The sequence below is a fragment of the Aquila chrysaetos genome, chromosome 25 (genome assembly GCF_900496995.4).
Source record: "Aquila chrysaetos chrysaetos chromosome 25, bAquChr1.4, whole genome shotgun sequence".
Lineage (NCBI taxonomy): Eukaryota > Metazoa > Chordata > Aves > Accipitriformes > Accipitridae > Aquila > Aquila chrysaetos.
Genome location: NC_044028.1, coordinates 19,411,323 through 19,423,548, shown reverse-complemented (window position 1 = coordinate 19,423,548; position 12,226 = coordinate 19,411,323). Strand labels below are relative to the sequence as shown.

The 12,226-nt window shown below is 46.2% G+C and overlaps 1 protein-coding gene across 4 annotated transcripts; it reads right to left on the bottom strand.

Moving 5' to 3' along the window:
* Positions 1 to 6: 6 nt before the first annotated feature.
* On the bottom strand, positions 7 to 10,444 carry RNPS1 (RNA binding protein with serine rich domain 1). Of its 4 annotated transcripts, none has more exons than XM_030002247.1 (8): positions 10,354 to 10,441; positions 6,987 to 7,178; positions 6,473 to 6,628; positions 5,966 to 6,157; positions 4,030 to 4,132; positions 3,075 to 3,228; positions 2,450 to 2,591; positions 7 to 1,130 (listed from the first exon to the last, which is right to left on the bottom strand). In XM_030002247.1, exons 2-8 carry the CDS (start codon positions 7,055 to 7,057, stop codon positions 1,025 to 1,027), a joined length of 924 nt encoding a protein of 307 aa, XP_029858107.1. In that variant the 5' UTR covers positions 7,058 to 7,178; positions 10,354 to 10,441; the 3' UTR covers positions 7 to 1,024. The 4 variants fall into 4 exon arrangements, with proteins under 4 accessions (XP_029858107.1, XP_029858106.1, XP_029858109.1 ...); XM_030002246.2 differs by lacking the exon at positions 10,354 to 10,441 and adding an exon at positions 9,515 to 9,965; XM_030002249.1 differs by lacking the exon at positions 6,987 to 7,178 and having other exon boundaries at positions 10,354 to 10,444.
* Positions 10,445 to 12,226: the final 1,782 nt, after the last annotated feature.

Below are 12,226 nucleotides of genomic sequence, written 5' to 3'. Positions count from 1 at the left end.
GCCAGCTGTTCTCAACCCTACTGCTTTATTCAATAGTCACTGGTCCTACACAAGTACAAACACAACATGGCCCAAAAGGCTACAAAGTGATACAAAACAAAACGAAAAAATCTTTATAGTATTGACTGTACAACAGGTGGTAAATTCTCTGCCTTTCCCTATGTGAACCCTGGTTAATCCAGCCAGCACGGCGGCCCTGAGCCTCCCTCTCTGCCTTGCAGTTTCCAGGGGCTGATGCTCAGTCGCTAATTTTGAGATCTGCAAAAGCAGAAGCTTTTGCATCGTTTCACTGGGGGGTTGTGTAGGAAGTTTTTACCAAAACCCTTTAAGGAAAGGTGAAAGAAATCACTTACAGGGGCAGCTACAAACCAGTTCTTAAGATTTCCAGCTTCTTTTCTACAGTATCATGTTCAGTGGCTGGACCGTTGTTTCTGTGGTGATCACCTGGTATACGTGTTACAGAAGGGCTTTACCTGCAGAAAGAGCTTACTCTGCAGAAACCAATAATGTGTTTGGGAATTGGAATAAAGCGACAACTCGGTATTTAAGTTTCAGGCAGATCTGGACTCCAGCTGCTCTGAAAAGTCCTGTGCTGGCACCTAGAGATCAAGATAAATGCCTCCCTGTCCTACTATACAGGGTTTCTGAAATAGCTCAAGATTTACATGCTCGTCTGTACAGCGTGCTAAGCATTTAGAAATCACCAAGCAGCAGCCTGCTAACTGGAGAAGGAGCGGCTGCAACATCTTTCCTTCCATTTATCTGGAAAAGGTGTTTTCGCAGCCTTTAAAATCAAAGCCATTTTTAAATAATTTCAATTCAATGCCAGCAAACTAGAAGCCCCATAGCAAAGGCTATCTACTGGCCGGGAACTGTTGCTCTCTCCTCTTAGGTTACCTTCACTGCCAGGATTATCTCTCTCTCACTCCTCCTCACCCAGACCCATTATAAAAAAAAAAAAGGTACAATATTTAGTCTGACGGGATTTAAGTTAAAAAATAAAAAGCTGTCCAGTCTTTTTGCTTTATCGTGAGGAGTTTGAGCTGGAGCGGCTGCGATGGCGCCTTCGTCCAGGAGATCTGGATCTTGATCGCCGGCGAACAGGGGATCTGCGCCTAGGAGACCGGGACCTGACAGAGATGAAGGAGAAAGCTTTCATTAGGACACAAGGGGAACAGGTTCCAGTAATTTGTCAGCTCATCTACCAACTTTTCAAAAACACTTCCCTCCCTCCCTCCAAAAATTCCTCATACAATATGGTAAAAGAGCTCCAGCAAAATACAGCCAGATCCAGAGAGGAAAAAGGCAATTCAAAGATTGACTACACAGCAGGAATATTCTGGCTACTCTTCCTCTGCTTTAGAAAGTTGAAAGAACATTTAATATCCAAAGAACAGACAAGAATCTTGTCTTCTTCCTCAAGCAAAACAAGCTCACGTTCATTCTACATCGGATTCTCCGCTACCTGAAAGGTCAGCTTTGACTCCTGAAATACAGTGATATTCAGGGAAAGGATTTATATAAGCCCTTTCAAATGCAGGGACATTTCTTAGAGGAAGTCTAACTCTAAAGGTAAAGCTTCAAGCTCTTCAGTGCTACAATCAATCTGTATGGCCACCAGTATGACACCAAGGTTCCAGGCACAGAATATTAACAGAGCCTGAACAGGACAGTAAAAGTTAGACTAGGGAAGAAAACAAACAATGAGGAGGGAACGCCAAACCTAGCATTTGCCAGACCTCAGTAAAAGGCACGTCTAAAGGAGGACCAACAGGCAGTGGATCTTGTGCCACATTAGCTAGTTCTCATTTTTAAACTCATAGTTGGTAAGCTCTTCAGCAATCAAGTGGCCCAAACAGGAGCCACTTTTACTAGTGGCAAGAGTTTAAGCAAATTTCCAAGACAGAGGAGCCCATCTAGATGCTGAGGAAGACTCTGAAAGACTTCTTATCTGAGCACGTTCAGGCAGCCCAAAGCCACACAACAGGCACGTGCATGTCAGGTCACATCTTTATCTTGGAGTCAGCGTACTCTGCTCACCTGATGCAGGACTGCTTTTTGGTCGTGTGCCCATTCATAGAAATAAGGGATGGAGGTGCAAGGGCTTCAGAAAAGCAAACAGTTGTAGCAGGCTGCCAAAAGCATTCTGCCAGACAGAAGTCCATTCCCACTTCACCTTGAAGCATTTATGCGGAAGGGACTCCAGGGAACAGGCTGGAAAGCATCTGACATTTCTGACAGACTGCATTCAGGGTGTAGCCCAGAGCATGTCGCCCTGGTGCTAAGGAGTTAAGAAGTACAATCCAGGCTCAACTGATGCCCAAAAGGTGTTACTGTCATTTGGAGGGGAAAGTCAAGTCCAATAGGATGAAACTGCCCCCATGCCGAGTCTTTCGGTGATAACATGCTGTTACACTGAGAAGGAAATGCAAATTGTCACAGCTCTCACCGTCTCCTCATGCGAGGGGGTGACCTGCGCCACATCGGTGGTGGTGGCAGCATCCTCCTGGGTGGGCTAAAGCGTCTGGGAGGCGGCCTAGGTCGTGGTGCCAGCACAGCTGTGGCAGTGATCTCCTGACCATCAATCTGGCCTTTTTAGGGAATCACAGAAACAGGAGGAAGTAAGTATTTTCCAACACTAACATCTACACATCACATTACTGCAACTCACAGCTTTGTCACAAGCAACTGAAGCATGCATCAGCCTACAGTGCTACTTCCACTACCCGCTCAGGGGTTATTTTGACAAAGTCCACATACATACTAGACTTCTTCATCTAATATCCCATCAAATTTCAGTTCAGATGTTAACCCAAAAAGATTTTCACAGACACAGACACAAGAATTTTATTACTGTTTGTTTTGAAAAAAACCCTCAGTTTTAATAGCTCTGCAATGTTTTGGATCTGTCCTGAACCACACAAAAGCCAAAGCCATTTGGGCTGAAAACAGACAGTATTTCAGATCAGTTCCCCAAAGGCTTCCCTATCACCTCTAACTCATTTCCAGGTCAAAGTCATCCGCTCCAAAGATTTTTACAAGCACCCAGCCTCCTTGCAGCATTTGATACCTACCTCCATCCATGTGTTTCAGGGCTTTCTCAGCATCGTCTGGGTTCTCAAACTCTACATAAGCATAACCTTTAGAGAGGTGTGGATTTAGCCTGTCAACTGGCATGTCAATCATTTTTATCTTTCCGTAAGTGGAAAAAATTTCCATGATGTGATCCTGCAGAGAAAGAGCAACTCTTAAGGACATAGATCACGCTTACTGACCAGGTCCGGCTGGCACAGAGCAGTAAATCCACAGCACTGGATTAGCTTTAAATCAATGCCACCATCAGAAAGAGACATATTTCATTGGCCAGATGTGGAAAGGATTACCACTGCTTTCTCTACTGTTGTCTATTCAGTTCCTTCTCAGATTGTTCCAAACCTTAAGTTCTAGCAGCATTACTGCTGCATGTCAACACTAGCCACAAAAATACAACTAGTGTAAAAATCCTCTTGGGGACCTGAAAAGAGAACTTATGCCCTCAGCTGAAAACTCTTAAGGTGTGATTGTTAATATTTTTTAAAACACATTATTTTTTCAGCACCCTACACCTTCTACCTCCGAAGACCTTTAAATTACATTCTAGCAAAGACAACACAAGCCAGCCCAGCTCTCTTCAGATCCTTTATCAAGAACCTCCAGATACCCTTAATGCCTCCAAGCTTATTTCAGCTATTGTCCCAACTTCTACAGTTTTCTTCCTAGTAAGGCAGCATAAAAAGGTCTGGAATACTGACAAAGCAGACAGACCTCTTAAGCACCACACAGTCTCAAAAGCCTGCACTGTATTTGACGCAGTAAAATCCTACCAAAATGTTCCTTACTGAGCAATTTGGACACAAAGCAAGAATTTCCAACACCAACACCCTGGCAGCACTCTAACAACAAAAAACATTTTGAGAACTTTAAAAGAGCCACTCACACGTCTTCACAGAAGATATGCAAGCTTGATATTACAGGGGAGCATGTTATTACCTTGGTCACGTTTCTAGTGAGCCTTCCAACATGCACTTTTGTGGGTCTGGGTGACGGGCTCCGCCTCTTCCGCTCCTTTTCATCTCTCTTGGGTGGCTTGGACCTGATTTTGACAATAGAAAATGTTTAGTTTTCAGGGAAGATGCAAGACAAAACCAAGAAGCCAGTCATTATCACATGATTAAAAAGCACCATTTTTCTTGGGAGGGCATCTTTTTTCTTAAAAAGTTACAGGTTAGGAAGTGCTGGGGTGGTGGTGAGGGTGTTCCACTTAGAAACACATCAGGACTTGCATTTGCCTTGTCTGCTTTTGCTTTAGAACCTTCTGGAATTTGAGAGCCTTTTTTGGTGAGTTTTCAACTTTACTGCAACTAGGGTAACAAACACCAAATTTAGCAAACATTTCTATAAAGTTTTTGGCCATAGTCAAAGAATTTCCCAGTTGTTAAAACAAAAAACATTCTTTGCCTCAACAATTAAAGAGGCAAAATGAGGACATGAACACTAAAGCATACCACAGCCAGGCAAATTAGTAGATCCTATCATTTGTGTTTCTGTATCTTCTGTTCACTATAGAGGTCCAGAAATGTCATGGTTAAAAAAACTATTTAAGTAGCTGCGTATCACAATTTCTTTGTAGTTTCATAAAAAAGGAAATAAAAAAAATCTGGAACATAATTTTAATCTTTAAAAAATTCAGTATGCAGAAAATTTATATTTATGCTTCTTCTTAATCTTACTGTCCATAAATTGAGTGATATACTAAAAAAAAAAAAAAAAAAGCAAACAAAAAAACCAACCACACTGGCTTATAATAATTCAGTAGATTTTATCAGCCTTCAGCACCTGACCTACAGAATTATCCAAAGGAAAAACTGTACGGACATTAACACAGTTCGATTCCTACCCTTACAGGAAAATGCTTCCTTTGTCCCCCCACCCCCCATTTTATTTTTTTATACATAACACTATACGTACACACATATACACCATTTTCAGCCCTCACTTTTCTGTTAGTCTTGGCTGTAATTTACAGGAACCAAAGAGCTTTACTTTCATCTAGTGCCTGTATAGTCCCATACTACTGGGGAAACATTGATTAAAACTGCCTCTACAAAATGTAGTATTTAAAATCACTCTCTTTAAAATGAGATTTTTAATCTCTCTTCCTACAGGGCATATGTTTTGATTGTAAGCAAAAGAAGCACACCCATTCTAACAAAATTCACATCTCTAAATTATGGAGAAAGCAAATGGTCCTCAGAAAACAATCTATTCTGATCACAGTCTTGTATTCTACGTGGAAATTAACCTGCGATCTGGTAATTCCTAGAAGACTGTCCTGGTTTTGGCAGGGATAGAGTTAATTTTCTTCCTAGTAGCTGTTACAGTGTTGTGTTTTGGGTTCAGTAGGAGAAGAATGTTGATAACACCGATGTTTTCAGTTGTTTCTAAGTAATGTTTAGACTAAGTCAAGGATTTTTCAGCTTCTCATGCCCAGCCAGCAAGAAGGCTGGAGGGGCACAAGAAGTTGGGAGGGGACACAGCCAGGACAGCTGACCCAAACTGGCCAATGGGGTATTCCATACCATGTGATGTCATGCCCCGAATATAAACTAGCGGGAGTCGGGCAGGGACGGATCCCTGCTTGGGAACTAACTGGGTGCCGGTCAGTGAGTGGTGAGCAATTGCATTGTGCATCACTTGTTTTGTATATTCCAATCCTTTTATTATTGTCATTTTAGTATTGTTATTACTATCATTATAGTTTCTTCCTTTCTGTTCTATTAAACCATTCTTACCTCAACCCATGAGTTTTACTTTTTTTCCGATTCTCCCTCCCCTCCCACTGGGGGTGGGGAGGAGCGAGTGAGTGGCTGTGTGGTGCTTAGTTCCTGGCTGGGGTTAAACCATGACAAAGTCAAATAAAACTCACTTGGAGCGAGAGCGTCTCCTGTTGTCATGTCTCCGTCGAGATGGACTTGGAGATCCAGAGGAGCTGCTGGAACTGGAACTGCGTGAGGTGCTGGAACTCCCAGAGCGGCTTGAGGCAGAAGAGGAGCTAGAGCCACTGCTAGAACCGGTGCTGGAACTGGACCCTGAACTCGAAGTTGAGCTGGAACGGGACCTGTTGGCAGTGGAGGGGGAATAAAAATAAGTGGAGTACCCAGAAAAAGAATGGCTGAAAAACTTCTGATAATTACAGAGAGAGCAACTGTGAGTTAGAACAATGAAAACTGATGCTCCATAGCTCACTAGACAGCCAAAGAAAATTCACACCTAAAAAAAAAAATAAACCCCCTTAAGTTAGACAAAACTGCACTGTGACTAACTCAATACAAGCTTTCAACGTGTCAGTGACACAGGAAATGAAACATACCAGAAATCAAGCTGGTGGTTTCTGAAAACACTGTAATTTGTTACTACCTGTAAAACTAACTACCTGGTACTGCTGCTCCCACTGGAAGCACTGCGTCTTTTGCGTGTCTTGTCTCGACCACGATCCTTTTCACCTGATTCCTTAGTGGCTGCTTTATCCTTGGACCTGTCCTTTGATTTCTCTTCAGACCTATCCTTGCGCTTGGTTGGTGAGGGAGCCCTTCAAGAACAAATTGCAGAAGACATTGCTTAATATAGAAAAACACAAGCAACAAAAAACCCACACCCAAACAAAGAACAGAACAGCAACACAAAACATTGAACTTCAAATGTCACTCAAGATCACCATAACTGCAGAGTTAAAGCATTAGGCAAGTTTGGACTTTTTAGAAAAAGGAAAATATTTTACATTACAGAGCAGCTTTGAGGAAAACAGCTATAGCATACAGAAATTCTCACATACAGAAATTCACGCAGAAAGATGTGTATTTCCAATTCCTCACCCTCACTGGGAGAGCCCTAGCACCCTATAACATTCCCAGTTTTGTTAAGCCTAGAAAATCGGACAGAATTATTACCTAGTGTTGGATTTTTTATTATTTTCTTTGAGTCCTAGCAAACTCTTCTTTTTCAATCCTGATAACTCCATTTCCCCTTCGGAGGCGTCCAAAGCAGCACCGAATGGGCCTCACTTATCTCAAATCTCACTTCTAACTCCTCGATTCTGAGAACCGATCCCTAATCGAGTGCAATAAACTCCAAAGAACAGCCTAGTGACAAGATAAAAGGGTTTAGAAACAAGAAATTAACAGATAGGCATAAAACAACAAACCTGCTTTGCAACAATGGCAGCACACTGGGCATCAACTGACTTCTACAGAGTACTTCAGTTACACATACTGTTTCATGGCCATTAACAGCCAACCTCTGTGCCAGCTCACACTGGCACCGTGTGCCTTATGTAAAAGTCTACATCCATGTCCAAAGCTATCATTTTGACATTCACTGAAGTACAAAAGACCTTAATTATCCAACCAAAAAAAATGGCAGACAGAGGACATCCATTTTCACTGCAAGATGTACATGCAGCTCATGCCTCTTGACAACAGCCTTATCTCCAGAAGAGTAAGCACTGGTTTTCTCCAAAGCCAGTTTATGCCATATAGCATGTATTTGTCAGGAAGAAAGGGTTGTCAAGAACAAACCCCCCCACTGAATTATGGCTGCTTTCAGCCACAACAAACTGCTTCCAAAGCTCTGTCAGCCTTGGAAAGACCAGATTAAAGGGCCCAGTTTGCCGCACTGCTGCAACAGCAGATCTCACTTTAACTTCTTAGCAGAAAGTCTAACCTGGATTCTGACCTCATCTAGCCCCAATCAGCTCCCTCTACTCCAGATCCAAAAGGAGACAAATTTAACACCCCACTATTTAACACTGAAATACTGGGCATTAGTTGAATTCCAGATGTTTCCCATGAGAAGGCTACATCCATCATATATTCTGTGATGTCTAAACACGTTGCTGCATTTTGACTATTCCACATGGATTGTTTAACACCTGCATTACAAAGCTGCCTCCAATCTATGTTATAATAACCACTAAAAGAGTGTGGCAGGTTTGATTTGCTGTAACACCCATTATCTACCTATGAATGAAACATCCAGGAAATGAAGAGTAGGCACAAGCATGTCTGAACTGCCAGGCTTAGCTGAAGTGGCACTGAATATTCACAGTACTGCATGATGTTGGAAACATCTCTATCTCCACATGCATCACAGGCAAAATTAGTTAACAAGAAGAAAACCTCTCCAGCTCACTGCATCCAACAGTCTTGTTGTTTCCATGCTTCTGGTGTCAGATTCTGGTAAGCAATTACTTTGTTCTCTAAATTGCAATTAAATTTATGTTCGGGAAGAGATCCCTTCTGAGCAGCTGAACCCGCTTTCCTGATTTTCAGCTTCACAATCTTCCCTAATACAACAACTCCAAAAAGCAACACAAATGAACATTTGCAAACCCAGCTCTCTGCCAATCCAGAAGTCAAGAAACAACCATGCCTTTTTGCATGGAGAACAGGAAACCCACAACACAAACGTGACACTGGCAGGGCTCGCTGGGAGAGAAAATGTCTTCTCTAACACCAGTGGTGGTAAGGTGGCAGTCCGTGGACTGTTCCACAGGTGCTGCAAAGGTGACTAAGAATAGCAAACCTGTATACATCATGCAGCTGTACGACATTTCTAACCAGCTCTATGCCTCTAGTGCAAAGTGTGAGGGGGCTGCAGTTCAAAAATTGAAAGCCACTGCATGAGATCAGCTGACTCACTTGGAAGAACAGAACAGGTAAGATTCTGGACTCACAAGACCAAAAAACTTGGTATTTTCTTTTCCCACCTTTCTTCTAAACATACCATAGCCAGGTTTGTGTTATCTCCTCCTACACACCAACTTCTCCTGCATCTGTGGACTATCACAGTGCTGATTCTATCAGCTCAGCCATGCAAAACTATCTATTATTGTCTGATAGCTAGCTCCAGTTCTACCCCTACTGGAAGGAGGGAAGAGAGAGAGCACAGATGAAGACCAGCACATGCTTTGCTGTTACCCAGCCTGCTGCTGGAGTAGTAGGTAATACTTCAGTTAAACGGGTACCACTCCAGCACCACTCCTCAGGACAGGCACTTAGTAGACAAATTAGCCATATGATGATGTTCACACATTTAGCAAGCTTCCATATGATGGTACATGCAGCATTTAAGCAGCCTCCAAACTAACCAGTGTTTTCTTGCCATCAAAATATATGTACCTTCCTCAAGAATACCACTTGCCTAGCTTACTTCAGTTGGAAACCTCAGCCTAAAAGACACAGCCTGTGGGCATGTTCACCTGTATGTGTTCAAACGTTCACTGGAAGATGTGGAAAGAATAAAATCATGGGTCTTCACACAAGGGTGTATAACAATGCACTTCTAAGCAGCATGTTTCTTTCCTACAATCAAAAAAACCTCTCAATCCCTAACAAGTCAATGTTTTTGCAGCACCCACCCCAAACCAAAAAATCTAAGAGCAATCTATACAGGCCAAACAGTCATTTCACACACACACCTCTCTGCTTTAAAGAGTTGATTTGCACTCTTAAGAGAGCTGTAATTCTGTAGCAAAGGAAGCAAACTCAGCTCTCCCCCGGACTTCCTGCACGACTACAGGCAAGTCCTTTAATGGCTGTTTGCTTCAGATCCTCATTTGCAAAATGGGGAAAAGATTTCCTCGTGTGAGGAGAGGGTTCAACGCTCGGCAGTTCTTTGCAAAGTTACGGCCGCTCGCCCAAGCTAACTACAGCGAGCAGGGCCAGAGGAGCGCAGGGGCAGCCAGCTCCGCGTCCCGGTTCGCACGCCATGGGGTACGTTACGGCGCCGGGCGGACCGAGGGCTTGTCGCTGCTGACCGCACCGTACGTGTTGCCATACTATGAGCGAAGCCAAGGCGCGGGCTGAGGAACAGGGAGAGAAAAGCACAGACCAAGCACAGAGTCGGTTCAGAGCAGAGCCCGCACCCCGGGGCCCGCGCCGCCCGCCGCCTCCGCCAGGCCCGGCGCCGCCGGCCGGCCGGCCCGCCCGCCCCCGGGCCCGCACAGCGCTCCTCCCGCCGCCCCGGCCGCGGGGAGCGCCGAGACCCCTTGCCCCGGCTCCCCTCCAGGCCCCGGCCCAGCCCCGCCCGGCCCCTCCCCGGCCCGGCCTCCCTCCCTCCTTCCCTCCCCGCCCCCGGGCGCGGTAGGCCGCGGCGCCGAGGCCCCATCCCTGACCCTCGCCCCGCCATCTCCTCCTCGGCGGCTCCGGCGCGCTCCCCTCGGCATCCCCGCGCGGCGACGGGGCCGCTCCGCGCCGCGGCCGGGCCGGATGGACGCCGATCCCCCGCGGCCCCGGCCCCCGCCCCGGCCCCACTCACATCCTCGGCGCCCGCCACAGCCGCCGCTCCGGGCCCGTCGCGCGCGATCGACGCTGCACGGGCGGGAAGGGCCGCCGCGCGGCGCGCGCTAATGGCGTCACGCGCCAGGGGAGGGTGGGCGGAGGAGACAGCAGGGCGGGCGGGCGCGTTTAAAGGGACAGAGCGGGAGCGTGTCACTCGGCGTGTCTGGGGGGGGGGCAGAGCGAGGAGGGGAGCGGGTCAGTCGGGGTGTCTGTTGGGGGGGAGCGGGTCAGTCAGGGTGTCTTGGGGGGCGAGGAGGGGAGCGGGTCAGTCAGGGTGTCTTGGGGGGCAAGGACGGGAGTGGGTCAGTCAGGGTGTCTGGGGGGGTGAGCGGGTCAGTCAGGGTGTCTCTTGGGGGTGAGGAGGGGAGCGGGTCAGTCAGGGTGTCTTGGGGGGCGAGGACGGGAGCGGGTCAGTCAGGGTGTCTGGGGGGGTGAGCGGGTCAGTCAGGGTGTCTCTTGGGGGTGAGGAGGGGAGCGGGTCAGTCAGGGTGTCTGGGGGGGTGAGCGGGTCAGTCAGGGTGTGTGGGGGCTGAGGGGGGGAGCGGGTCAGTCGGGGTGTTGGGGGGGATGAGGAAGGGAGTGGGTCAGTCAACCGAGGGCAGAAGTGGGAAGAGAAGAAAACAGACAGTGCGTTACTGCAGAGAGAGAGGCATCAATTGCTCATCAGAGAGCTCCAGTGATACTGGGCTGTGGCCATGACAGTCAAAGGACTTTGACTGGCAGGACAAAGTCTGTGGCTGTAAAAGTCTGATCTCATTTATTAGAGCACCTAATGTTCCCCCAGGCTAGAGGTGCCTCAGCTCTGTGGGTGCCAGCCCCGTTCATTCAGGCATGCCTGACCTGCGCAGCCCTGTGGAACGGTGAGCAACTAGCCCCATTTGTACTGGGCTTGCTTGTCCGATTTTTGCAGCTACGCTTATTGGTATAATAAAAGTTATTCAGTCTTCCTACAAACCTTATCCTGCTTAATACTACTACTACTACTACTACTAATAGCAGCCAGGGCTTCAGCTCTTGATTTTCCATAAGCAACAACCCAGCAAGCTTCATTGGTAGATGCTGGGCACAGTGTCATGTCCAGGTTGCAGATTCACAACATGCAAGTCTCTAAATTCAAGGTTGTGGCAAATGTGTCCTCTCAGGGGACATGGAGCAGAAAGGGATGGTGCCACTGAGAAGGGACTCACCTGCTGCCTGACTTGCAAGAATAACATGAAGAGAAGAATTAAAGACTTAAGATGGAGCACCATCCAGTGGCATTTCATAAATCCAAAGATTTATGTGGGAAGGACATTTTCTCTCTCTCTTTTTTTCTTCTTTTTTTTTTTTTTCCCCTGCCAAAACATGCATGCTGTGATTTTACCAGGAAATTTGCCACTGGAGGCATTGATCTTCTGACCTGGTCACATTGGGTTCCAGCTGTACAGGCTGCCCGACTTCTGACTTCAGAGGAACAAAGTCAGAAGTGTACTTTGATCCCATTCCTAATGCAGGCCTTAAACATGACAAAACTTTCTGAGAAGCAGGTGTGCTAGTCAGCTGAGGGACAATCATAGGCATTTTTGTTAAATTCCTAAGATTCAAATCCTTGTGCTCCTCTGTGAAAGGAAGACAGCTCTCCTGAATGCAGTGTAAGGATATGCCCTGTCTACCTCCCTCACAGAATGTGAGCGAGAAGAGGACAGGTATCTGTAAGATCATGTATGGCAAGGAGAAAAATTGGTTTGTTTTTCCTTCTGCTGCAAACCCAAGGGGGTGTTACATGAAACTAGCCATGGGCAGGTTCAGAAAAAAACGAAAGGATGTTGCTCTTCACACAACATCTTGTTAAAGGGCAGATTTCCCTGCCG